Source organism: Pomacea canaliculata, linkage group LG4 (assembly GCF_003073045.1).
Source record: "Pomacea canaliculata isolate SZHN2017 linkage group LG4, ASM307304v1, whole genome shotgun sequence".
Lineage (NCBI taxonomy): Eukaryota > Metazoa > Mollusca > Gastropoda > Architaenioglossa > Ampullariidae > Pomacea > Pomacea canaliculata.
The window spans coordinates 31,978,066-32,002,704 of NC_037593.1; the positions used below are offsets into that span (position 1 = coordinate 31,978,066).

General features: G+C 41.3%; 3 protein-coding genes across 5 annotated transcripts; all 3 read left to right on the forward strand.

The window, feature by feature from the left end:
• Positions 1–48: 48 nt before the first annotated feature.
• On the forward strand, positions 49–5,976 carry LOC112563111 (sulfotransferase 1A1-like). The gene is made up of 6 exons (XM_025236860.1): positions 49–354; positions 1,446–1,620; positions 2,229–2,546; positions 2,898–3,001; positions 3,317–3,500; positions 4,233–5,976. Exons 1-6 carry the CDS (start codon positions 352–354, stop codon positions 4,340–4,342), a joined length of 894 nt encoding a protein of 297 aa, XP_025092645.1. The 5' UTR covers positions 49–351; the 3' UTR covers positions 4,343–5,976.
• A 3,452-nt stretch (positions 5,977–9,428) lies between these two features.
• On the forward strand, positions 9,429–16,581 carry LOC112562683. 2 transcript variants are annotated; one of them, XM_025236084.1, is made up of 6 exons: positions 9,429–9,639; positions 10,356–10,766; positions 11,451–11,561; positions 11,798–11,954; positions 12,330–12,490; positions 16,495–16,581. In XM_025236084.1, exons 1-6 carry the CDS (start codon positions 9,571–9,573, stop codon positions 16,564–16,566), a joined length of 981 nt encoding a protein of 326 aa, XP_025091869.1. In that variant the 5' UTR covers positions 9,429–9,570; the 3' UTR covers positions 16,567–16,581. The 2 variants fall into 2 exon arrangements, with proteins under 2 accessions (XP_025091869.1, XP_025091870.1); XM_025236085.1 differs by lacking the exon at positions 16,495–16,581 and having other exon boundaries at positions 9,430–9,639; positions 12,330–13,058.
• A 3,186-nt stretch (positions 16,582–19,767) lies between these two features.
• On the forward strand, positions 19,768–23,906 carry LOC112563005 (sulfotransferase 1A1-like). Of its 2 annotated transcripts, none has more exons than XM_025236681.1 (6): positions 19,768–20,114; positions 20,543–20,731; positions 21,549–21,866; positions 22,301–22,404; positions 22,541–22,721; positions 23,359–23,906. In XM_025236681.1, the coding sequence occupies exons 2-6, from the start codon at positions 20,554–20,556 to the stop codon at positions 23,466–23,468; spliced, it is 891 nt and encodes a 296-aa protein (XP_025092466.1). In that variant the 5' UTR covers positions 19,768–20,114; positions 20,543–20,553; the 3' UTR covers positions 23,469–23,906. The 2 variants fall into 2 exon arrangements, with proteins under 2 accessions (XP_025092466.1, XP_025092464.1); XM_025236679.1 differs by having other exon boundaries at positions 19,770–20,110.
• Positions 23,907–24,639: the final 733 nt, after the last annotated feature.

Sequence of the window (24,639 nt, forward strand, 5' to 3'; positions counted from 1 at the left end):
TTTTTATAATTGTGGAATAATGCAACACTGCCAGAGATATACTTGCACCACATGTCAGTATTTGCACTGTGGAGATGTTTTAATGTTGACCTTTTACAAATTTAACAGAATCTAGAACTGGCTGTGTCTTCTATAAAACACTGTTTTCTCAGAAAAATAAAAAGTAATCTTTAACATATAAATCTCGTCGGCTAGAAATTCCACATATGTACGCTATGAAGTCTATTCGAGGAATCTAGCGCGGGAATAGGTTACAGTGACATTGAACGAGGGAAGACGAGGGCTGCAGCAGCTGTGTGTCAGCTGCACCGTTACACGCTTGTACTGACAGAGCAGCTGTCTGTGTTCACAATGGTAAGTATACTCTAGAAGCAGAATAAGTTCGCATTTATTTTCCTTTTTCAAATGTTTTAGGCAGAAAGATATCGAGAGTTATTTGGATGGTTTTACAGGTCTTGAGGGACATGTGTCTGTCTCTGATCTCTGTCTCCCCTCCTTCTTTGTGTGTGTGTTTGTGGTACTTGTGGGTTGGTTTGCTTTCACTTGAAAGGACAACACCAGCGCTCGGCGACAAATCGGTGGAAATAGAGCATAAAGTATCCCCAAAACATATTCCAGTGATATTTTATGACAAAAGACACGAGAAATATTATATTGATGTTTTTCTCTTAAGCACATGTGGGTTTGTTGAAAAAACAGAAAAGGGACAAAATTGTAGTATTTCTAAAAGTAGCGTTGTATGCATGTGCTGATTTCGAAGAAAAGATGAAATCCTTGGCAAAAGAAAACGGACCAGGACACAATGTGCTGTTGCTGACTTTTCTCTTCGACATGCAGATGGACTTAGTTTGGGAAAAAAGCAAAGTTATGATCAATGGCACGGGCAAAGCAGAGATGTGTATGAATGGAGTACAACTCGAAGCTGAGCAACACTCACTGTTGTTACAAACACTACCGGCGCGAAACATACTAAAAACCTACACCACGTGACTACACAGCAAATGTGTACATAATGATGCACTTTTATTGAATGTTAATAGAGAAGCTGTTTGAAATGTCATAAAAACATGAAAACAAATATACTTCGGAGTTTGGCAGACGACTCGCCGCTGTACCTTTCCCTCTCTGAACCAGAGTAGCTGAAGAAGATTTCCGACAACTTTACGACCGAGTGTCCCAAGACGAGATCTGACCCTCAAACCTTCAGATGATGTTGGACAGAGACAAGCTACCTTACCGGGCACTCAGTTCTGTGTTTGTGTCTTGGGGGATATAGACTGTTTAATGTTTTTCAAAGGGGGAAGAGGGGACAGAGCTTTTAGTTACAAAAAAGCCATCAGATGTATGATCTTTTTTCTTCTTTTTCTAGAATGCATCAGGACACATAATGTTATTTTATTTTCTTATATCTTATGAAATTCTGACATCACACAATTTTTTCTTAGGACTGTGTAAAACTTAGAAACAACACACCGCCAGGTCCTCCAATGGTAGAAGTAGAGGGGATCTGGTTTCCAAAATTCTTTGAAACAAATCGACCAATGCAAGAACAGATTGACTACATCCGGGGACTTGATCTTCGCGATGACGACGTGTTGATATGTGCCTACGGCAAATCAGGTGAGAGAGTAAGGGGGACATAAATGTGAGGAGGAAGGCGTTGCTAGGCAATGAGGGAGGAAGCACAACAGCGAGGAGATAGATAAAGAAAGATCGAGTGAACAAAAAATATTGGGAAGGGAGAATTGGGAATGAACAAGAGAGCTCAGGCTGCAGAGAAGACAAAATGAGGTGTGTGGGGGATGTAGTGTAAGGATGGGTGTTTGTTCGTGTGGACATGTGACAATATGTATACATGTGTGGTTGTGTGAGTTTATGTATGTGTGGGTTTTTTATTATGGAAAGACAAAAGAAGGTAAGGGAAAGAAAGGTGGACGAACAATTCAACAACAAGAAAACGTCAGCAGCCAAGAGCAAGTGGCTCACCCTATCTTAAATATTGTGTGGATGCTTCTGACATACTTGATAAAACAGGGGGACATTCTTTCCTGCCTGTCTACTGGGTGAAAAATTTCCAAACTGTAAACTTCGAAATTACCCATTTTTTCCTTAGCACCTCTGTCTCACTATCATAGACACATTTTTATACCTGTGTTGTAGAGTAAGTATTAACGTATAAAGAAAGAGAGAGAGGCTAGAGGAAGGTGACTGTTGTTTTAAAACCTCAGGTACCCACTGGACGTGGGAGGTGGTCAGCATGCTGATGGCCGGCAAGGTGGAGTACCGGAAGCAGGCGAAGGAGACGGTGATGCTGGAGGCGGTGGAGCTGGAGGGTGTCGAGTCCCTCCCGTCCCCCCGAGTTCTCAACACACACCTGCCGGTCAACATGCTCCCCAGCCAGGTCAAGGACAAGAAAGGAAGAATCATCTTTGTCTACCGAAACCTAAAGGATCTTTTCGTATCAATGTACTTCCACGTTAGACAAATGCCCGGGTCATCGTCCTTGACCCTACAGGACATAGAGGAGCCATTTTTGACAGGACAGTGTAAGTGAACTCAGCTCCTCTACCATCGTCAAAGCTCGTTTCCCACAGTAGTGGTTTCAGTAGTGGCTGGAGTGGTAGCTGGGGCTGTATGCCGAGTTGTATGATGTATGTCTCTATGATGGATACACTTAGTTTTATTTGCGAGACACACCTGGTGAAATTTTTTTTTTGCGCTCTTCTCTCCATATCACACATTGTCCTGGTCACTGTTCACAGTATATTATTCTGGTCCAGTTTTTAAATTGCAGTATGTATATTTGCAATCTGAGGGGAGGGAGAAAAAGAGAGTGAGTAGGGTGACTGGAAAAAGATAACTTTCATCGTCTTCACACTTTACATTCTTGATTTCAGATATTCTTGGAAGCTATTTTAACTATATGAAGGACTGGGATACTTTTCTGAAGGAAAACCCGGATTTACAGACCTTTAAAACATCTTATGAAGATATGAAAGAGGTAACTATTCGCAGAAATGAAATACAAACGAATTGATAAAGATAACACGATTTTAAGATAAGAAAAAAGAATTAAGCTGCACAAGGAAATTTAATAACAAATATACAAGATTTTTAAATGTAATTGATGTATTTACTATTTTAAAATAGCACAACAAAAAGATATTTCAAAGTGATTAATCACAAACACGTGACGAAACCACGTGATTGAGAGAACGGAGGACGGTTGGTCTGTAGTTTGGCTGTGTGGCCGGTTGGCCAGTCAGGGATGTTGAAGGAAAAATCACACTCAATCACAGTAAAATCACATGACCAGGACCCTGTCAGAGCTGTCAAGAAGCTGTCGGAGTTTCTCGGGGTCAAGACCACTCCGGAGCTGTGTGCCGCCATTGCTGATGCCTGCAGCTTCCAGAAGTTAAAGCATGCAGCAGAAACACTGAAGGAAATGTCTCCGCACTTTAAACGCCCTGACAACCAGCCAGTGAAGATTTATCGAAAAGGTTTGTAGATTTTTGTGTTCTTCTACCATGAAAAACTTTTCGATTTTTGCAATCACAAGCACGTATAGCTTAGCTGCTATAGTACTATAGTACTCTTTGTGCCTCAACCATCTGGTCCTCATCGTCATCAATTCTTCTCGGAAGTATGTTTGTACATTGTCGAAACTTCAGGTATCTTGTCAAACATCATACTGAGCTGGTTTACATAATTTTTGCACGTGATCAGACCCACGTGGACACGCGGTGGAGACCTACACTCTAGCCATGCGGTCCTTCCTCCAACAGAAGGAACAACGTCTGCTAGTGTCTTTTTCTAGAGAAGATTGAATTAAACCTGACACTGCGTCGACCTTTGATTAATCCTCGAAACCGACTGTTTCTTGTTCTAAATGTATCACCACAACCGTCACTCTCCCCATCATGAGCCATGATAACCCCAGCAGGATTGGGTTTCTGCTTCTTAAACCAGTACTACCTCCCTTAGATGTTGCAACACTTTTTGTAAGATTTTGACCGTGATTGTTGTTGTTATTTTAAAAAATACGTGGATGTTTTATCTTATTTGGTGGCAGATGGGTAGATGACCTCTTTATGGTGGTATGGATGGATTTATTGATGTGCATGGACTTTTTATAATGGACTTGGGTGGAGGGTTATAGGAGGGGGAGGGAAGATGATTTTGTGGTGCACATACAGAATTTAATAGCTATTTTTATTACATTTGATATGCAGGTGAGGTGGGTGACTGGAAGAATCACCTGACGGTGGCCCAGAGTGAACGTCTGGAGGCCGCCATTAGGCAGCTGGACGGGTGTGATTTTAACTTCCGGTACACGCTGTAGGTGGACTTGATGGTTAAACTTTCATTGATTGGTGGAGGATTTCTTTAATTCTGGTTTAAACACTGGCTGACTTACGTAAGATATTTTTAATGCGATTCTTTGATTTGCTGGGTTTAAATGAATTTTTTCTTCTTTGATTTTTGTATTCATTATATGATACACATTGATAAACACAACTTTATTTCCTGACTACTCATCGTATATAATGTTTATTTTATTATTTTGCATCCCTGAGAGCATTAATCTCAGATTTAGTCCAGGTCTGAAAGTAAAGCAATGAATTTTCGATAGATAAAGAGATGTATTATGTGCTAAAGCTTTTCTGTTAAGTCATGCTACAGAGAAGGAAATATATTTTCCCTCAGACCGCTCGGACAAACACAATTTTCTGGCATTTGAGGTTCCTCCTACTGTCATGCCAATATTGTAGAAACGATGACTATCTCCATTATTTAAACCTCCTCTACATCATACAAACAAATCAGAGGTGACAATGTATGTTTGTTTACTTGTGGTCTGAAGTCTTTGCACATCCACACCGTGTGTGCTATGCCAACCAAACTGCGCATGCGTGTGGGTATTGCTTATGTTAGTCCATATATGATGCTACGTGTGAGTCATGTTTATTTTAACCCAAATTTCACTATAGAGATGTGTATTTCAATATAATCCATTTTTCTTCCATGTTTAAAAGTTTGTAACTTAGCACTTTTATAATTTAGATAGATAGATCATGAATTTTAATTGTGAACGTTTTACATTGCTCGTCTGTTGCTCTCCAAATCCCTCCTTTTGTCAGACATGCTCATGACACTGTCTATAAATAACTCCTGACAACCGACAGTGTCATCGTGACATCGCACGGGTCACTCAAGGGCGACAACCTGTGGCGGAGAGTTAGAATTATTCAATAACTTTTTTAGCTACAACCGGCAAACTTCCGACAGGATGCCAGTCCTTCGCCATGCGTGAATCTCACCACTTAATCATCAGAATAGAAAGTGCCTACCAAACATTTCTTGCAAATCATACGGGACATTATAGAGAGAGAGAGAAGGACCCAAAGTGTTAATTGAAGGACAACAGTGCACAAAGAACAAAGCAGTTGAGAATGAGAAAGACCCACACCCACACCCACACCCACACCCACACCCACACCCACACCCACACCCACACCCACACCCACACCCACACCCACACTCATACACACACAGACACACACTAAACACACACACAGACAAAACACAAAAGAGAGAGAGATCAAGCATATTGTCATTTAAAGTGAGACTGAAACAGGCGATTTTCAATGTAATAACATTTTCTGAGATATTCTTATGGTCTATGTCTTATTTGTGAAAACTCATAACGAGTCCCATAGCTATCAGGGGGACAGTAAAAGTGACTCACTCACCATGTCTAGGTCATGACAGATGGAAAGCAGGCTCAACCCTATATTTTATTCCCTTTGACCTCTACTGATATCCACTTCTGGTATACTATTACAGAAACAACAAATAAAGGATAAGAAGCTGTATGTTGCCTTTGTTGATTTTTAGAAAGTTTTCGATTTTGTTTATGGAATTTTTTGAGTAAGAATAACAGTTCATGAAAATTATTTACGTAAAATTAAAGGAATATGTTGTCAAAACTTGGGTTAGAGTTTAATTGTAGCTGAACAGATTGGTTGGAATACTTAAAGCAAGATGAAATCTGTTTATCAGCACATTTTACACCTTTCATCAATGAACTAACTGCTGTATCCGATGCAGATGTGTCACCATGGGATTCAGTTATCACCAGCCCTGATAGAGCTTTATATACTTCTGTTTGCCGATGACAATGACTATATGAAACTGTCGGAGTCACTGAAGTGCTGCTTCCAATGTTCAATACTAAAAGGTTTACATCCTGAAGTATTAATACAGTTAGTGACATTAAATGGGTTGGACACCAATACCAAGAAGATGCAAACACTACTACTACAGAAAGAAAGTTCGTAGAGAAGACAGGTGTCATTTGAGCCGATGGAAACATCAATTAATGGACCATATACTGTCTAACAGGATTATACAGTTGACCCTGGGACAAGAGCTGAATGCTGTCACCAGGCGATATATTAAGTCAAAGGTCACCATCCTGTCCTCGGACAGTGAGTCACTCTAGTGTAAGGCTGCTCGGTACAAGAACAGTTTATCGTCCTCTCGGCGTTCTCCCCAAGTCGTGATACAGCCACAGCCATTATTTTGTGTCAGAAGAGACCAGCTATATATTTTGGGCGGGATGAGTTGGAAAAAAAAAACTGAAATATATCGTGCTTACGTCCGCCATCACTAAATGCGCAGAAACTTCGCTTTTATTTCTTTTTTTTTTTTTTTATCCCGTTCATTTATGTATTTGTTCGTTTGTTCTTAAGTGCTCAAGATTTACTGTTTTACTTGTCTTCACTCACCCACCCAGTCATCCACTCACTCGCTCCTCGATCGCTCACTCACTCACACATGTGGCAATGAATAGTTCTTCAAAATCATTCACTCATCATCTCTACATGCACCTTCATAACAAAATCACTCCTAACAACAGTCACAATAATTATTATTATTATTATTATTATTATTATTATTATTATTATTATTATTATTATTATTAAACCTATAACTTTAGAAAGAGTACCGAGCACAAAGAGTACCAACACTGTTTGGGACCTTGCGAAGTAAGTCTGTCTGGACAGAAAGAACCCAAGTACAGGGATTCAGCAGTGTACATCAAGGTAAGCAAGTCCAATAAAAGTTGCCATTGTCCATGTTCTCACCCTTTCGCACGACGACCCACACTGCCTTCTCCTTCGTGTCTTCACCGCCTCTAAACCGTTCATTCGTGGCAGGCCCTGACACTCTGTATAATCTGTATAACTCGCCTCCAGGCGGCAGTCGCTTCATAAATCATTCTTGTACCAACAGGTACACTTCCTGCGCAGGTGGAGCCACGGGAAAGAAACTGGAGAGTGAGGAGAACAATTTATTAATGTCATGTGTGACGTATGATTTGTACATTTTTTGTGTCGGTGGAACTCGCACAAATGGTTTCCTGTAAAATGGCGAAACCTAAATTTCGAAGGGAAGGTGTTAAACATTTGCGTAATACAGTTTTCTAAGTGCGCAAGAGGCGAGCAATCTGTCATCGGACAACAGACAGGCAATAAAGTGTTTGCAGGCAGCAACACCCTGTGGAAGCTTCCTGAGAAAATATATATCTAGGGCAAGTTTATAATTAATTCAAACATGTTTCACAAATCGACAAATGTCCTGGCAACTATACATACATGATGTAGCTAATTAATCATCAATTTAAAATTGGCAAGGCTAATTACAGAAGAGTCTATATGTATGTAAGGTTGATAATAAATGTTACTGTGAACTGTTCAGAATTAGAAATTCCGATTAGACTTATTGTAAAAAAATTTAGGGAAAAAACTTATTTCCTTCATGCCATTTTAGTTTAGCTTTACCCCTGCTGGTGAAGGATTGAACGTACGGTACAAAGCAATGAACATCGTAGAAGAAAATGAATGAGAAACCGACTTCCGGTTTACTGAAGAACATAAAAGGTTTTCATCGCCATCAATCTGCATTGCCGCTCCCCAAGAACTTCGGCTTCAGTCTCACTGTCGTTAAGTTTAAAGCAAGTATTTGTGGCTTTTCCTGGCATTTAAATGTGCAGTAAAATATTAAAATATTAACAAGTGACGAATTCAAAATCCATTCAGTTTGGGGCATCACTGTCGGTGAGAGAGTTTCTTAAAGTCCTGACATGACCTGGATGGATATTGAGATGAAGAAGCTCACACGGTGTGTGTGTGTGTTTTATAAAGGTAATACATGCTCCTTGTCAGTGCCACCTAGAAACGATTGAATTTTTCTGACACAAATGCAACAAAAACCTTACTTCCGAGCCATTTCATGCCCGCCTCGGGCGTGACTTCAATACGCATGCGCGAATTTCACAGCCGCCATTAAAACGTAGACAGAGACGACGAGAATGCATACATCAACCTTTTATTTCCATCTCCGTTTTATTGTGCGGATTAGTGTGCGGGTCCTGTGAATGTTTGCAGTATTTTACTCTAGGTGTCTTGTTTTGGCTTGCCCCCTCGTTCTTCACTTATCGTCTTTCTTATCTCGATGACTAGAACTACATCGATCACCTGTTGCCCTCCCTGCAGCTCTGTGGTATGGGTCCTTGTCGAACTGTTGCCGGACCAGGTCTCATTGTCGGTGTCTGGTTGATAGCACAGTTTGATTGCTCTAATGGTGAGGGGGATGTTTCTGTGGGACCTGACCCCACCCACTCCTCCGTCTGAGACGCCAGTTGAAAAGCCGTTAGTCCTGTCAGATGCTGACGTTGTCACTCTGAAACTAATCCCGGTGCAGTTATTTTTAGGACGAAGTTTGTTTTTCTGCTTTGGCTGGAAGAGGTTATAGGAAGTTATGTATGCATGACTAACTGTCGTAGAGACAGGTATCCATGGAGCTCAACTATGCAAATACATTGATACACTTTTCATGGTGTTTTCATGGTAACCGGTTGTGACGTCACTAATGCTGTTATAGCAAAGTGCAAGGCCCTCTCTCTCTCTCTCACACACACACACGTACGCACATATGTAGTTTCATGCACAAGATATAACAAACATGTTGTCTGATTGATTGATTGTTGGTTGATGTTGATGATGACGACGTCCACGAACAGATGCGAACGCGCGCACCCACACGCCGACATATGTGTACATGTGTACATGTATACAATTATTAAGATAAACTCACGTGTCCTCTCTCTCTCACACACACACAACTCAGGCGTACATGCACACATACAAATAAACTCACGCGCTTGGATGTCCTTCGCCCCCATCTCTGGCTCCCGTCCCTCACTTTACTACGTTATTTTTACGTCGCTATGCGCGTGCATACGTAAGGAGGGTCTAAACACGCGGGGGATGAGGGCGGAGCTTGGGAGGATCAAAAGAAGAGTCAGCTCTTCAGCCGGTGTGGTCCAGCTGCGTGGCCGGGCTCTATAAAAGCCATAACCCTCCACCTTGAGAAAAACATCCTCTCCTGTTTTTTTACCTTCTGTTCACGGTCACGAGGAGCAGACTCGAAAGTTAGACGTCTGGCAGTCGTCAACTGGTGAGGAGTGCTCGGTGTCTCCTGTGTACGTGTGTGTGTGTCACCATGGCTACCAGGGCTATAGTCACTGTCATCTTGATTGTCTGCTTTGTCGCCATCATCGACGGCCAACAAGTAAGTTGTGTTTGTCGTTGGTTAAGTTGTCTGCGCTGTTCTGTTTGAATTCAAAAGTCTGACTTTCATCTTATTTAATATCAAGTTATTCATTTAATATCAAGCAAATTATTTAAACTCTAAGAGCCTTTGACCCTTTCTTTGACTAACCTGGGTCAAATTAATCTGACGTACCTGTTTATTGCCAAGAGGCGTCTGGGCTGATCTTGACATTCCACTCACCGAGTTATATGATGTTTTAGAGAAAAATATAAATTTGGAAGTAATGCAGGATAAAACCGATAAGTAACAAAAAAGATAAGAGATATGCTAAAATTTAAACCATCTTTATTAATTTGATTTTTTTTACCAGTCACATAAAAGTATTAAGGATTTTATCGATAAACATCTGATTTGAAGATGTTTAGATAAATAAGTGTCAAAGTTTGTTTGCAAAGAAAATGGTTTCCACCTACCCCCAGCCCAACCCCAAGTTTGCAGCTTTGAGTGTGTTGTCTCTGCTTCACACCATAAGCTGCCTCCGTAGAAAGTTCTGGGAGGAAATAAGTATTGACTAGTGTTGATACAATCGTCTTTGTACAGGAGCCAACTGGTCCCTGCTTCAATTGACATTTTTAAACTCCGTGAGCAGCTAATCTCGCAACGCTTTTGAAATTTTTTTTCTGTGGACTTTCAACGAGTTTTGTCTCCCTCATGGTACATTCTGCTGTTTACAGGGTGGCCGCCGTAACCAAGGAAACGATGTTACGACCGATGCTTCTGTGGGTCAAGGACGAGGTCAAGGACGAGGTCGAGGACGAGAACCGGGTGAAAGAAGGTGGGATCGACATGGACGAGGACCGGAGGTTCCAGGTAACCAAACCGAAGGTAACGAGACGACAACCCAAAAGCCAGTCAGGGGTCGAGATCGCTTTCAGTGGCGAGACGGGAGGCGTAACAGACCGTTCCAGTTGTTTGCTGACGTGTCCACGTGGAACCGCACCTTCAACGGGTCGGAGTACGTCGAGAAAGGCTTCGCCATCGACAACAGAAGTATTGTGGAGGTCTTCACTGGTGACCCCAATCTGAACGACCAGACGCCCTTCACCCCGTCCATTACCTTGTACGACTTCAGCAACGAGACTCAGGTCAGGGGATAGATAGTCCATTCTTCTTCATCTTCTGTTTATCCATTTATTTATTTCTCTCTATCTATCTATATATTGTTCGTCAATTTTGTCTTTCTTTCTCTTTCTGTTCCTTCTATCAGACGTAACGATCGCTTTCATCTGTCTTATTCTCAACCTCCCGAAAATCTGTGAGCTGACTAGGGGTAGAGATGGAAGAAGAGATTATCAGCTAATCAGTCACAGACAGATTAACGTGTAGAAACGAACAAAACGCAGAGACTTGCAAGATATTATTAACAAATAAGTCAACAAACGAACGATTTAAAACGAACCAATAAATTTTAAAAATCGAACAATCAAATCAATGAACAAAAAAAAAAAAAAAGCAACTAAGTAAACAAATAAAACGAATAAAAATAAGCACTCCAACAAGCAAAAACAAATAAATCAAGGAGCAAAAAATGAATAAAGAAGGAATGACTAGGAAACAAAGAAACAAAGGAACGATCCATTAGGATGTTGGAATCACGTCTGTCAGATTGTCAGACTGCGAGGTTGAATGGCAGCAGATGATGTCACGTGATGTCGTCAGTCCACAACGGTCACGGTCGAGTCGGCTGACATTCACGTGACCAGTGATTGACGTCCCACGTCACCTAGGAGTGATAACTGATGAATGTCTTTTTGTTTGTTTGTTGACAGGTCGTGGCCATCAAACCTATGAGGCTGTTATATTTATGCATCATCGTGGACCCTGAAGCCTTACCTCCCCTGACCTTTCAGGAAGCGGCGGACATCGTCAACAGCAGGAACGTGAGTAGAGCCCCTTGATCCTGGGCGGGCGACTACCCTCTCACATTAAGCAAGACATTTATAAACACAACATTAGCTACATAAATATATAGCTATAGTGAAATTATAATTTGAAATACACGTGAAATATTTATCTCCGATGTTACATTCATCAGCAGGAACACAACGAAATTTCTAAAGTTTTGTTTTATTTTAAATTTATTTTTTACTTTTATTTATTTTTTGTGTTTGACCAGGACACAGTGGTGGGGGACCTTGCAGGACCAGTCGTGCTGAACATCACCGAGGGACTGATAGAGGGCGCTGAGCGCGGGGCTCTGTTCAGGAACAACAGCATGCTGCGGAGGTTCTGCGGTAGACGGCGCATCGTCCACGCCGTTCTCTCCACTTCCGGTGAGTTTCCACCATTAGTAGTGGGCCTTGGCTCAGATCTGTTTTCTTGACCAACACAACTGAGTTCACTGACCACGTGGGCTGGTCTGTCCAGGATTGAAATGTCGGCTACTTGTTGAGCAAGGGGAACAAATTCATGGCCGTTGAGTGTCCATATGGTTAGATGATGGAGAACAGGATGGGAGGGCTGAAAACTGTGTACTTTAGAGTAAGTAATTAATTACTACAATGGTATTTACATCACTGTATTTGATTATTGTAGAAAATATTTTTATTGTTTGATTGAAACAATTCTTAGTTGTTATTTCGTCTGCTCATTTACTGCTGCGATTCTCTCTACCAGTTGATGTTTCTTTATTTCTCTCATGGACAAAGGTGAACCGAGTGACTCACCATCAGTGTACTTCATCACACTTGATACCGGAGTCAAGGTGCAGCTACCCCCGAGAAGGAGGAGGATGCGACATCCCGATGAGGAGACCACCACCTCCACTATCATGCATCCCGATGAGGAGACCACCACCTCCACTATCATGGCCGACCTCAACATCACGACTACCGCCAACAACACCCAGGGTTAAACCAACAAAGCAACCGTTAGACTTAAGCTCCTATTAGACCCTCACCTCTATCATGTCATTGTCTACTTCGTGAAAAACACACTGGACGAGACCTGAGAGTTCTAGTAAATCGCAATGCTTATAAAAAAGACAAACAGCATCTTAATAAAATGAAAACTGATCACAGGGAGGAATTATTGTGATGAATTCAAGGATGCAACGAAAGACTTGTTGAAGCTTTAGCTCTGGCTTGTCCAATATCCCAGAATGTACATTACCTTTGTACTAAGTTCTTATTGATAAGTAATGGAAACAGATTAGCTTGAGAACGGTGTAATAACTGTGTCTTTTAGAAACAAATATTTTCTGGAGCTGGGTGTACGGGTCGGTGGGAATGAAGGATAAAGGAACCCGTCATTGTTTATATTATCTTGTCATGTCTCAACTTTACCTCATAATTTTGTTTGTAACTGTTTTAGCACATTTATAGCTGAATGTTCAGTTCACATTATCGTAATCAATTATAAAGATTTGTGTACAATTTTGTTAGAATTGTGTACTATTTTAAAAATTCCGGAAAAATTAATAAACATTTTAATTGTTCTGGAGCACTTTGAATATAGAAATGTTTCACGGACCTGAAATAACAAAAGACACATTAGTTGTTAATCAGTCTCATCCTGTCCTTGGCCGTCTGACAGCCTACATCATGGAGATCATCATCGATGCTGCTACGATTCACATCTTCTTCTTCATCCTCATCAAATCCTCTTTTCTCTCTTACTTCTTTTCCCCAGCTGATGAATATTTAAAAAAATATGAATTTAGGTACAATTACAGATTCTGATTGCATAATAACTTCAACCACTTGTCAGGACTCTTGAAGTCGGATTCCAAGTGGAAGCACACACTCACACACACGATATGATGGCAAAGCAGCCTGCCATATAAACAGATGCAACATGCAGAGAAAGAACAGTGTCCGAGACGAGATTTGAACCTATGACAACCAGTCCACATGTATCTGTAACCAAAGGAACCGGTTATGTAAGCGGCGGGTTAGTTGAAGATGCCAAGTACAATGTGCCCCACCTGGCCAGCGCTGATTCCACACTGCATTCTGGTATACCTCCCTACTATACACCTCCCTACTTCCTCCTGTCAAAGTTTGGCTTATCCCTGCAAACTCTGATCAGAAATACTGAACTGGAAACAGAAGCAGATTACATGAACAGCAGCGACACAGTTTTGTGATGGACTCATCAACAACAATTCATTACTTTGAAAAAAGACACTGAACACCAGGAACACTTGTTATCCAAGCTTTCAAGACCGATGGTGTAAACATCAAAACAACAATAAGAAGAAATAAGAAAATGAATGTGCAGCTGTCATCGCATGATATTGATATCTTCTGTTTTATTTACATACAAAAAATTACTAAAAGCATTTCAGTCAGAAATCCAGAGTTACCCCATCTCTCGTCAGTAACAGCGGGGACGTGAATATGATTTTCTTTCTTTTTTATGTTTGTTATCGTGGTGACGAAAGTTTTGCTTTATGTGCATTTACATCCTGGTGCGTTTTCATTACGACAGCCGTGTGATGATCCTCCTGCTCCTTGACGTCAGCAGGTTACCGTTGCCGGCCCCCAGACCCTCACAGTGTCAGGTGCTTGGTACTGTAGTCTGGCTGAAAGTTAATTTAAATGTATCTTCTGAAAAAGCAACTCATGAAATGTTTGCAAGGGCAGCACGAATACATCATTGCATGTCCTGTGATTGTGTCCTCTAACAGATAAAAACTAACGACGACGCATGACACTTCACGATGTTGACCTTTGCCCTACGCGGAGTTCACAGACTTCTGGATGATTTCTTAGCTTTTTTTTCACTTTACTTAAAAACTGAACAATGCAGTAAACTCAAACAAAGAACTTGCATACATTAGAAACTAAAATAAACTAAACAGTCTTCATAGCAATGACACTGAACTTGTTGTTTGTTATCGCTGTCCTTCGGATGTAGTCGCCATTACGTCGTCACTGCTGTCGTCTTCTTGCCCTTTGCCCTCATCCTGGGTGTTGTTTTAACAAGATATGCCAGAGGTTATTTCGCTCTGTACAATATACTATAAAAAGCTTGTAATTTTGTTTGTTCTCATTACTTATACGTAAAAGCAAATGTATTCATGTATTCATGGTTATGCATTCATCTCGCCTGTACTTGAGTGATGAAGAGGAAGTCAGAATGCATCGGGGAAAATAAACAAAACAAGGGCATGTGAAGGGGAGATTAAGAAAGTAGGGGTTGAAGAGAGGTGGGAAAGGGTGTAAGCTAGGCGTATAAAATATGAGTTGCAGACGTTGAAGAAATTTAGAAAGCATACACCTGTCTGAAGATGGACAAATCCGGGTTAAATGAAAAATTGCTCAAACAAGACGAAGCCCCTATAAAAAGGTTCTGATGTGCAGCACTTGGTACTTTGTTGCAAGGGCTTTACACTTGCTGGCTTCGTCAACACACAGTAAGAGCTGCTCACGACAGAGAAACCCTCGGACTGGTAGCTCAGTGCAGTGGTCATCCATAGAAGTCAAGGCGACTTTCTCATTTTCTATCCCTAGATCATCGAATACCAAGTTGAAGGATGAAGGTTTCTCTTTTCTTACTTCCGGTTCTCTGTGTTTTGATCTTGAGCAGCATCTACTGCCCAGCCCTCGCACAAGGACAGGTAGGGCTGCTCTTCAGTTGACAGTAATATGTTTGATATATCAGAGGTATTCTAGTAATAGTCTTGTTTATTTTGTTGTCTCCATTTTAGAATCACATATTCTGATGGTCATTAGAATGTATCTACAGAGAAAAGGAAAGAGAATATATAACTGCAGGAGAATGTAGGAGAGAGCGTATATAAATTCAGGAGAATGTATTAGGTGAGGTAGTCGTATGATGTAGTCAATCAAGAAAGACAAGAACGGGAGAAATATTTGCCACATCTGATTCTATTTCGTACGAAAATGTTTTCGCTGATTACACATTTGTGTTTACAGTGAGTTCACATTATCAGAACCACATTGCTCTAGAATAGTCTCCTAAGACAGTGGTTCTCAAAGTTTTTCGGACCGCGGACCACTTTACTTAAGTAAAAACTATGGCGGACCACCAAGGCCTAAAACTCAGTCTGTACTTTGAATTTCAAATTTAAATTGCCGCATTTGTTTCATTTTAATTCAAAACTAAATGTCCTTTTGTAAAAGTAGCATAGTAATAAGTTGACATAAAACTACGTACCTCTTCGTAATTAAAATGTTAATAGGAGGAATGCATCACTTTAAACATCACTTTGCTGACATATGACGACTGTCAGCCGCGGACCACCTGACTTATGCCCGTGGTCCGTGGACCACACTTTGAGAACCACTGTCCTAAGGATACGATTTAAATTATCATTAACTTATTACTCAGTTATTGTAAATTAATGATCTCCTTCTGTAGTCATTAGCAGAAGCTACTCTCTCCTGAAGCTTTTGATACTAACGATAACAGTTCTGTTGGATTCTGTGCCTCTCATATGTACAAACTGTTATTGTATTGACGAATTCTTCTTGTTTTCAGGTGGAACCACCTGCTGAAACCAACCCAATCGATGTAAGTCGTTATTGGAACATGTGGATATGATAATATAATATTAACACACACTTTCTCTACCAGTCTCTCTCTCGTACACACGCACACACGCACACATACACTAGGGCATTGAAGCGAGGAAGTGATCCGAGGATTTGCTGTTCATTAGACCATGTTGAATGCGTGTAGCCTAGAGGAGTAAAACCGCAAACAGACAGATGGACTGAAGGACACACGCGAAGACAAACGCAAGGAAACAAACGACAGGACTGGCAGAGGAGTTTCATCAGATAAACACAACAGATAGAGGAAACAAAATCTGTCAAGGTGAATAAACCTCCGAGGAGGATGCGACATCCCGATGAGAAGACCACCACTACCATGGCCGACCTCACCACGACTAACCCCAACAACACCCAAATGTAACAACGGTTTTGATGTTTACGACAGGAAATCAGAAGGTAAGGTCATGTCTTGGGGGCACACATGTCCGGGATGCAAGGGGACAGAAACCCGTCGAGGTCTTCAGCATTGTCTTGTGTTGTCTCGTGTACTTGTTTCCTGACCTCTTGGTTGCTAGAGTTACACACTAATCTCTGTCTGCAGGGAGGCACGGGTGGAGGCACGGGTGAAGGCGTTAATCCGGGTGCCGGGGGAGGCCAAGGTCCCCCTGTGGACGACGCTCATCCCGGACATGGACGAGGACGCTGGCATGGTGAGGGCAAAGGTCGTAGAGGGGGCGCTGCTGCTAATGGAGAAGCGCCAGCTCCTGGTGGGGAAAGGGGTCAAGGTCGACGCAGGGGTCAAGGACGAGCGTGCAACTGCAAGTGACCGCGATTTTAAAAAATGCATCAAAAAGGACTTTATTTTCTTAACACTATCATGTGTGCTAGACATTAGTCGACACAATTGTACTCAGCGTGTTGACTAAACCACTAACTATAATTATGTCTCCTACAACCAAATTATACAGCGCAGTTTTGCTTTTCAACAGTAGAGATGGAGGTTGGCTAGCATCTTCATTTTAATCTTCATTCTAACCCTCATTTTATTGTACTCATGTAAGTAAATAGACTTTGGCTTGCAAAATTTGTTCACAATTATAGCTGGACAATAGAATTTTACGAACGACTTCATCTTATATGTATGGCAGAAGCAGTCCGGTTTGTTGCTTTGTAAATAACTGCATCAACGTGTAACTGATAATAAAGCGTTGCTTTCCTGTCAAGACATGCTGACTCTCAGATACATGTGTATCGTCTGCTGTGTTTTTGTTCTATTTGTTTATGCGGACAATCTAAAAAACGGAAAGTTCATCTCTCACTCTATCTCTCACGCTCTCGCTCGCTATGAGAGAAAGACTTATGCTGCACATAGATGTATATATTACTCGCATTTTTGTTTCGGCGTTCAGGGTAATACAAGAAAAATAGGAAAAACAGAAAGGAAATAAATTATACGCTCAAACATAGTTTACACAGAGAAAGAGAGAGACAGCATTTTTAAGCATATTAAAACATGACAGAATTTTTAATTGATTAAAATCCGACCAAACTATATCTGTGATGCATACAAAATCATTTCCCTAGAAAAGAGTGGCTTTGGGGAAAACGTAGTACAATAGGGCATATAAAACGCTTATAACAAGAAAAAGTAACTACCCACAATGAAAAACAAGAGAACTTCTGTGGAGTGTTTTTGGATATAGAGAAAGCCTACAATATGCCCTCGTATTATAGCGTAATCCTAAATCTCTTCAAAGCAGGTGCTCTTAACATGATAGTTAACACAATAAAATTATTTTTGACCGGAAGGAAAGTATCCGTGAGGCCTGATGATCAAACACCCAAAGAAGTAAACTTAATCAAAGGAGCTCAACAAGGAGGTATCTTATCCCCTTGCTATTTAACAAAAGGATTACTGATCTTACCCAATGCATCAGGCATGTCAAAATTAAGCAGAGTACAGTCAACACTTATTTGCTGAATAGAGTACGTAGAAATACGCAAAATCAGTTACCATACAAAAATCAAAATAGGAACCGAGAAAATTCAGGAAGGGCTCAACAAAATAGTAAAATGGTTTTAAAATTATGGCTTCCAAATTTAGCCAACCAAACGCACATAAAAATTTAAACTACCCTAGCATTAAGCCGTACATTATACCTTACAGATTTCTATCGTATTCTCAAGAAAAATAAGCTTCTTGCCTAACTTAGACAAAATAACTGACACTGCTAAGAAAGAAAGAAACATAATGAGAGCAGTAGCTGGAAAGAACTGGGAAATCAATCTAAAATTTATATAATATTTTATAAAATTGTATGTAGCCATATTCTTGTCAACCTTAAAGCAAATCAAGTAGCAAAAGTCCAGAATGTAGAGGCACAAGCTGTAAAAGTGGGACTGGGAATACTTTTTGTTACACCAACCCCTGCATTGCTGGCAGATGCAGGACAATAACCAATAGGGTTGATTAATAAGGAAAAGGCTAGATTATTATCTGACAGACCAGACCATTCACCCAATCAGATCCACACTAGAAACAAGTAAGCAAAAGACGAATGGGACAATGACAATGACAATGACAATGACAATTCTTTATTAACGAGGGGTAAAATAAGCAACTGAGCGCTTTTTTCCACTTAGCCCTCGCCCTTTTCAGGGAAGGAAATTAACTATATAAATGAATTAATTAAGCATTAAATATAAAAAAGATAATAAGCACAGAGAAGGGTGGATATGTACAAGGTGATGGTTAAAGAAGAGATTAGCATATATTCACAAGGTCACCTGGAGTTGGTAGGAATTAGAGGGCTTATCTATATATCTTGAACGTATTGAGATAGATGGCGTCGAAAGCAGGTCAGGGAGTGCAATTGTTTGAGATGGAGAGGGAGGCTGTTCCATAGCGCACTCCCTGAAAATTGCAGACTTGATTTGAAGAGGTCTAGTCTTGGAAAGGGAATATTCAGTTTTGGGAAGGTTCTAGAGTTATTGGAGGAAAATAGTAGAGAGAGTCTTGGCGATAGTTTACCCGTCAGTATTTTATACATGAAAATGCATTTGTTAAATTTGAGTCTGTTTTTAAGAGGAAGGACGCCTAGAGAGGTGAAGTCACGTGGGTCTAATTTCGGTTTTAGCAGGACGGCTTTGATTGCTCGCCTCTGAACACTAGCTAGAGGTTTCATGGAGGATCCACTAGCGGAGATTTTGAAGTACGTCAGATACTTGAAAGCGGACCAATACACCTACAAGGTGCACGGGTACTTCTCCCGTACCCGAAATAATCAGAAATGGTGGGATTGACCCGCTCTGCGCTGTGGCGAACACGATGTACCTCATTCCACCCGCTGCTTCAACTTGAGTGTTACGTCACTCTCCAGGCTCTCTCGTCAGCAGCTTCAGAGAGAATTACACCACCCCACTCCCTTTTGGTCCCCACCCCACCCTTCGTCTGCAACATATTCTTTCCCATCTTCCTTCATTCCACGAGCACATACAGGTACTTATGCACACACACACGCACACACGAGAGCTGAGACTAATGCAGACTCACGTGAACTTTGCATCAGCTGGGACTGTCATTAGCCGAGCGAGGTCACGTGAACTGTAACGTCCGAGGGTGTGTTGAGTTGGAGGGGGAGGTGAAGGAGGGGTACACGGGGTGAAAAATGTAGGCCAGTCGCTGGGACCTTTTCCTGTGCCACTCGTCAGGAGGAATTGAGCACCCGGTGCGTGTGTGTTGGGATGTGGTGCGGGAGGCTGTCTGGACGTGTCACCCAATGTTTGCTCCACCCACTTCACCGACAACCAGTCTATAAGCTCACTGCGATATTGCTAGGAAAAAAAAAAACTTTTTTTTTTTTTGAAGTCCGTGTTTGACTTGAACGATACACGATACACACACCAACATTTTGAGCTCGAAGCTGACTGTCACAGTGGTCGTAGCTGCTATCTGGGTTAACAAGGTAGGTGAGAAATAATTCTAGAATTTCTGTCTTTGTGTGTGGCGATGAGCGTGCATGACCGGTGTATATGTGTGAGTAAGACAGGTGACATCGTTTATAACTGTTTCTTATTACTAGTCATTACACCCTATGTGTGTGGTTTAGTCCACCAGAACCTGTTCTGAACTGTTATGTTTGTAACCGTAAAATAGGCTCTGCGCCAAAAAAACAGTTTTTAGCTGGCTCTATATCAATTCGTTTGACAGATAATAGTTTAATAGTTTTATTCTAATTACTTATTATCGTTTATGAGTCTTTAAAACACCTGTAGGCTGTACTGAGTGGCTCTTCTCGTCTCAGTGTTTCATCCTCTTCGTCTCTTTCTCGCTGTTCCTGCTATCACCCTCCACTCCCTCCCTCCTCACCATCATTCTCTGTCCTCTGTGACGTCAGGGTCCACTGTCATGGATGACAAGCAAGTCATGAAAGACATCCTCATAGACATGCCGGTGGTGGAAGTGGAGGGCCTCGTTCTGCCAAAGTTATTCGAAAACAACCGCCCGATGGCTGAACACATCGAGTGCATCCGGGCACTGGAGCTAAACGACAACGACGTCCTTCTCTGTGCTTATCCAAAGGCAGGTAGGTCAGCTGACCATGGTTAAGATGTGGACATTCTTGGGCAACATCAGGCTTTGGAGGTTTGGTAGGGAAGGGAAAATAATTTTGGATTCATAAGAGGTTTCGGGACCTGCTAATTATTAAGTTATTAGGTAATTATTAAATTTTAAAATCAAGGTGTGCATGACTTAAATGGCTGGCTGGGAGCCTGACTGTATGGGTGATTGCTGGACCTCGCAGCAGCCATGTATTTGTCCAGCTGACTTGTAAGGAAGGTGAACTGGAGGCTTCTAGGAAAGGAATGTATTGCGTCCATGACAATTGTGTATGATGTACACACTGTCAGTTATCTAGTGTGCTAAATCGGGGGCAAAAAAAAAAAAACCACACACACACACTAACTGGATTCTAACCAATGCTTAGTAGTCAGCTAATACTTAAATAAACATTAAGCCGACTCCTAAGCGGTAGCAAAGTACAGAAACAAGCTGACTGCTAAATGACTACAGAAAAACATTGAATAATATGTGTGAATGATAAATGACTGAAAACACACTGAATACTAAGTGCTCACAGCCACACGATAAATAATAATCGCTTACACCAAGGGTGGAGAACGTCCGGCCATGGATGTGTATAGGTGGACTGCTGTCTGTGATATCTCTTGCTGAGGATGTAAGTAAACCGGAAGCTTTGTACAAACCTGCCTCGTTTTAGCAGTTAACTGAAAAAAATCGTCTGCCAGCAGTCCAGGGATACAAGTTTGTGGTTAACCTGTTACAGGCACACACTGGATGTTAACATTTCTATGAACACTGAGGGTGTTAACCTCTTACAGGCACACACTGGATGTGGGAGGTCGGGTGCATGCTGCTGGCTGGCCGGCCGGACTACGACAAGCGGACCAAAGAGAACGTGATGATGGAGGCGATAGAGGTAGAGAAACTGCAGGCCCTCCCGTCACCAAGGCTCCTCAACACCCACCTGTACCCCAGCATGCTGCCGCGCGATGTCAAGAACAAGAAGGTCAAGGTTATCCACGTCTACCGCAATGTCAAGGACGTGATGGTGTCTGCCTACTTCCACATGAACCAAATGCTCGAGGACAGCAAGTCAACGGTGGCAGAAATGGACAAAACTTTTCTTGACGAAAAATGTGAGGCTGGGTTCATCTAATTTTAATTAAGTTACTTGTGCCTGGCAGTTTGTTGTCTTGTTTAAATACCTGCTTGTCTGTTTGTTTTAGGTTTTGTTGTCGTGGTTTTATTTATTTTTTTGGGGGGGGGTTTGTTTTTTGTGGGTTTTTTTTGTTTTTTTTTTTTTTTTTTTTTTTTTTTTTTGCCTGGGTATTAGCCTAGAGAAAACGAATGTACGTTTATCAATCTATCTACCTACTTCCGACTTGTCTGAAAGACATTCTAAGGATTTCAAGCCATGCACCTCGTTGAATCTTCCTTCATGCCATGTGATTAGTGTAAATATTTCTACATATTAAATATTACTATTGTTGATTATATCTTTTATCTTTATGTTATTTTTTTTTGTATGTTGTTTTATTGGATTTTGTTGTTGTTATTATTTTCGTGTTAGGTATTGGAGGTAACTACTTCATCTACATGAAGAAAATGGCCGAATTCAGGAAGGAGAATCCAGAGGTTCCTGTCTTTAACGTGTCCTATGAGGACATGAAGGAGGTAAGTATGTTTTAACGGTCTTCATTTTCAAAGCATTGACCCTGAGTGCCAACCTCCTCACCCCTCCTCCCTCCCCCACTCTCACTCTCTCTTTCTTTTGTGTGTGTGTGTGAGACATCTGTAATTCTGTGTACAGGATCCCACGGGAACTGTCAGGCGGTTGGCTGAGTTTCTGGGAGTACCTACGTCACCAGAACTGTGCGTGCAAATTGCTGAGGCATGCAGCTTCCAAAATATGAAGATAGCAGACGACACCAAGCAAACTCCAGAATGGTTTGAAAGGATCCCCATTCCTAAAGTTAAATTTTATAGAAAAGGTAGGACATTAATTCAAAATCCTTTCTTCTTTTTCTCCCCACTCTCTCCTCGTATTTTTCCGTCACTTATCTTTCTTCTTTTCTAGTTCATTCTTGGGTTTCAAAGGCTGCGTTTCAAGTTCGGATATCTTCTACATCCATAGAATTGTGGCCATGAATTCACAATATAGATGAGGATTAATGTTAGCGCGTATGCTCCCCGTTGATGAATACTCCAGTTTTACTTTTTATTCTGATTATAATAGCAAATACTTCTTCAATCCACTTATCAGAAAAGAAAAAAACAACCACTCAGAGCCTAACAGACACAAAATTAATATTCAAAATATAATATTGGATGTTCCGAGGCCTATAGTTTGGTTCTCAGCATGACACTTGAGCATTATGAGCAATATTTTCTTAGTTATTACCGACTACAAAGAGCGACCTTCCCTCACAGCAGGGACAAGTACATGTACTTAGAACTACTTAAGTAGATTTTGTTATGTCGTTTGTGTCATGGCTAAAAAAAAAGATCACCGAACAATAAGAAGTCAAAAGATGACGATAAATACTGTCAGTTGCCGCAATTTTATTGTAAATTTTATCACATTTGTATGTCTAACAAATGAAAGAGTTGATGTTGTCATTTTTTCAGGGGAAGTGGGGGACTGGAAGAACCACCTGACTGTGGCCCAGAGCGAGCGCCTGGACGCCGCAGTGAAAGAGCTCGATGGTCTGGACTATCACTTCCGCTACACTCTGTAGCTTACTGCTCACCCGCTCTTTCCTACCTTGGACAGTAGGACAAAGAGAGGACAGTTGGTCTCGATGTACATTATTGTGTCATCGCCTAGTGGATTTTTGGACTGACACGTGAAATTGAGATGTTTACAGGATTGTTGGATCAAGTTTGCAAAGTGTAGTGTTACAGAGCTGGTGAACACCGTTCTTCCTTTTGCTAATGGATGTTATACTAAACAAGGCAGTCAACAAATTCCACAGTCATGCTTTACACTAGTTTGCCATCACAAAGATTCCATGTTTGTTAAACCTCGATCTACCCTTACAAACAAAAAGTTCAAATACACCGAAGACTGAGAAAATTAAAAAAAAGTCATCGACTTGAAATATTTGACAGTTTTCATAGAAATATATGTGAGTGTGTGAAATCCTTTTAGTGTAATAAATTCCTTTCTTATTTGATCCTGAAAGTCAGAAGATTTTCTGCTATATTTTCCTCCCCCCTTTCCCCATCGGACAATGATAATGAGGGTGCCGATGAATAATAACAATTGATGACGATAGCGACAACTAAGGTTCAAGGGACGCTACCTTCTACATCAAAAAGAGAGTTACGCGTACTAGTCTCCCTTCTCAGAGTGCTGCGTCGCGTGTAAAACATGTATTCACCTAGATATACATGTCTTTCGTCTGTAATTGCGAAGCCGTAAAACTAGCTAAATGTTCCAGATGTGTTTTTTCTCAAACAGCTTCTGAAAGTTTATGTTGAAATATTTCAAGCTTACAAGCAGCTTACACTTCCGGCAGATACGCTCTGCTCCTACACTCACTCCGTGCTGTCTAAATATTTGTGGCATGTAGATTCTTCATGCTGGCTGCAAGAGGAAATGACAGAGGAAGAAAGTTGTCCGTTGTCGCAGCCATTATCAAACTTTAGAGATACAACCTGGTGTCGTCTGCTCTATTTCTAACAGTTTTCTGTCAGTCACGTGACACCTTGTGTCTAGTCTCAGACTGGCCGTTGTTCTGTTTCATACATCATGCCCCAGAAAAGATTTCCAGCAGGTTCCCCTCATCCTATTACCATGCCAGTCTGTCGAGAGCCGCGCCCTTTTGCTCCACGAAAGGTTACAGAGTTCCATGTGGCGACCTACTTTCTGACCTCCATCTGTGTCACGGGGTGAACATGTTAACG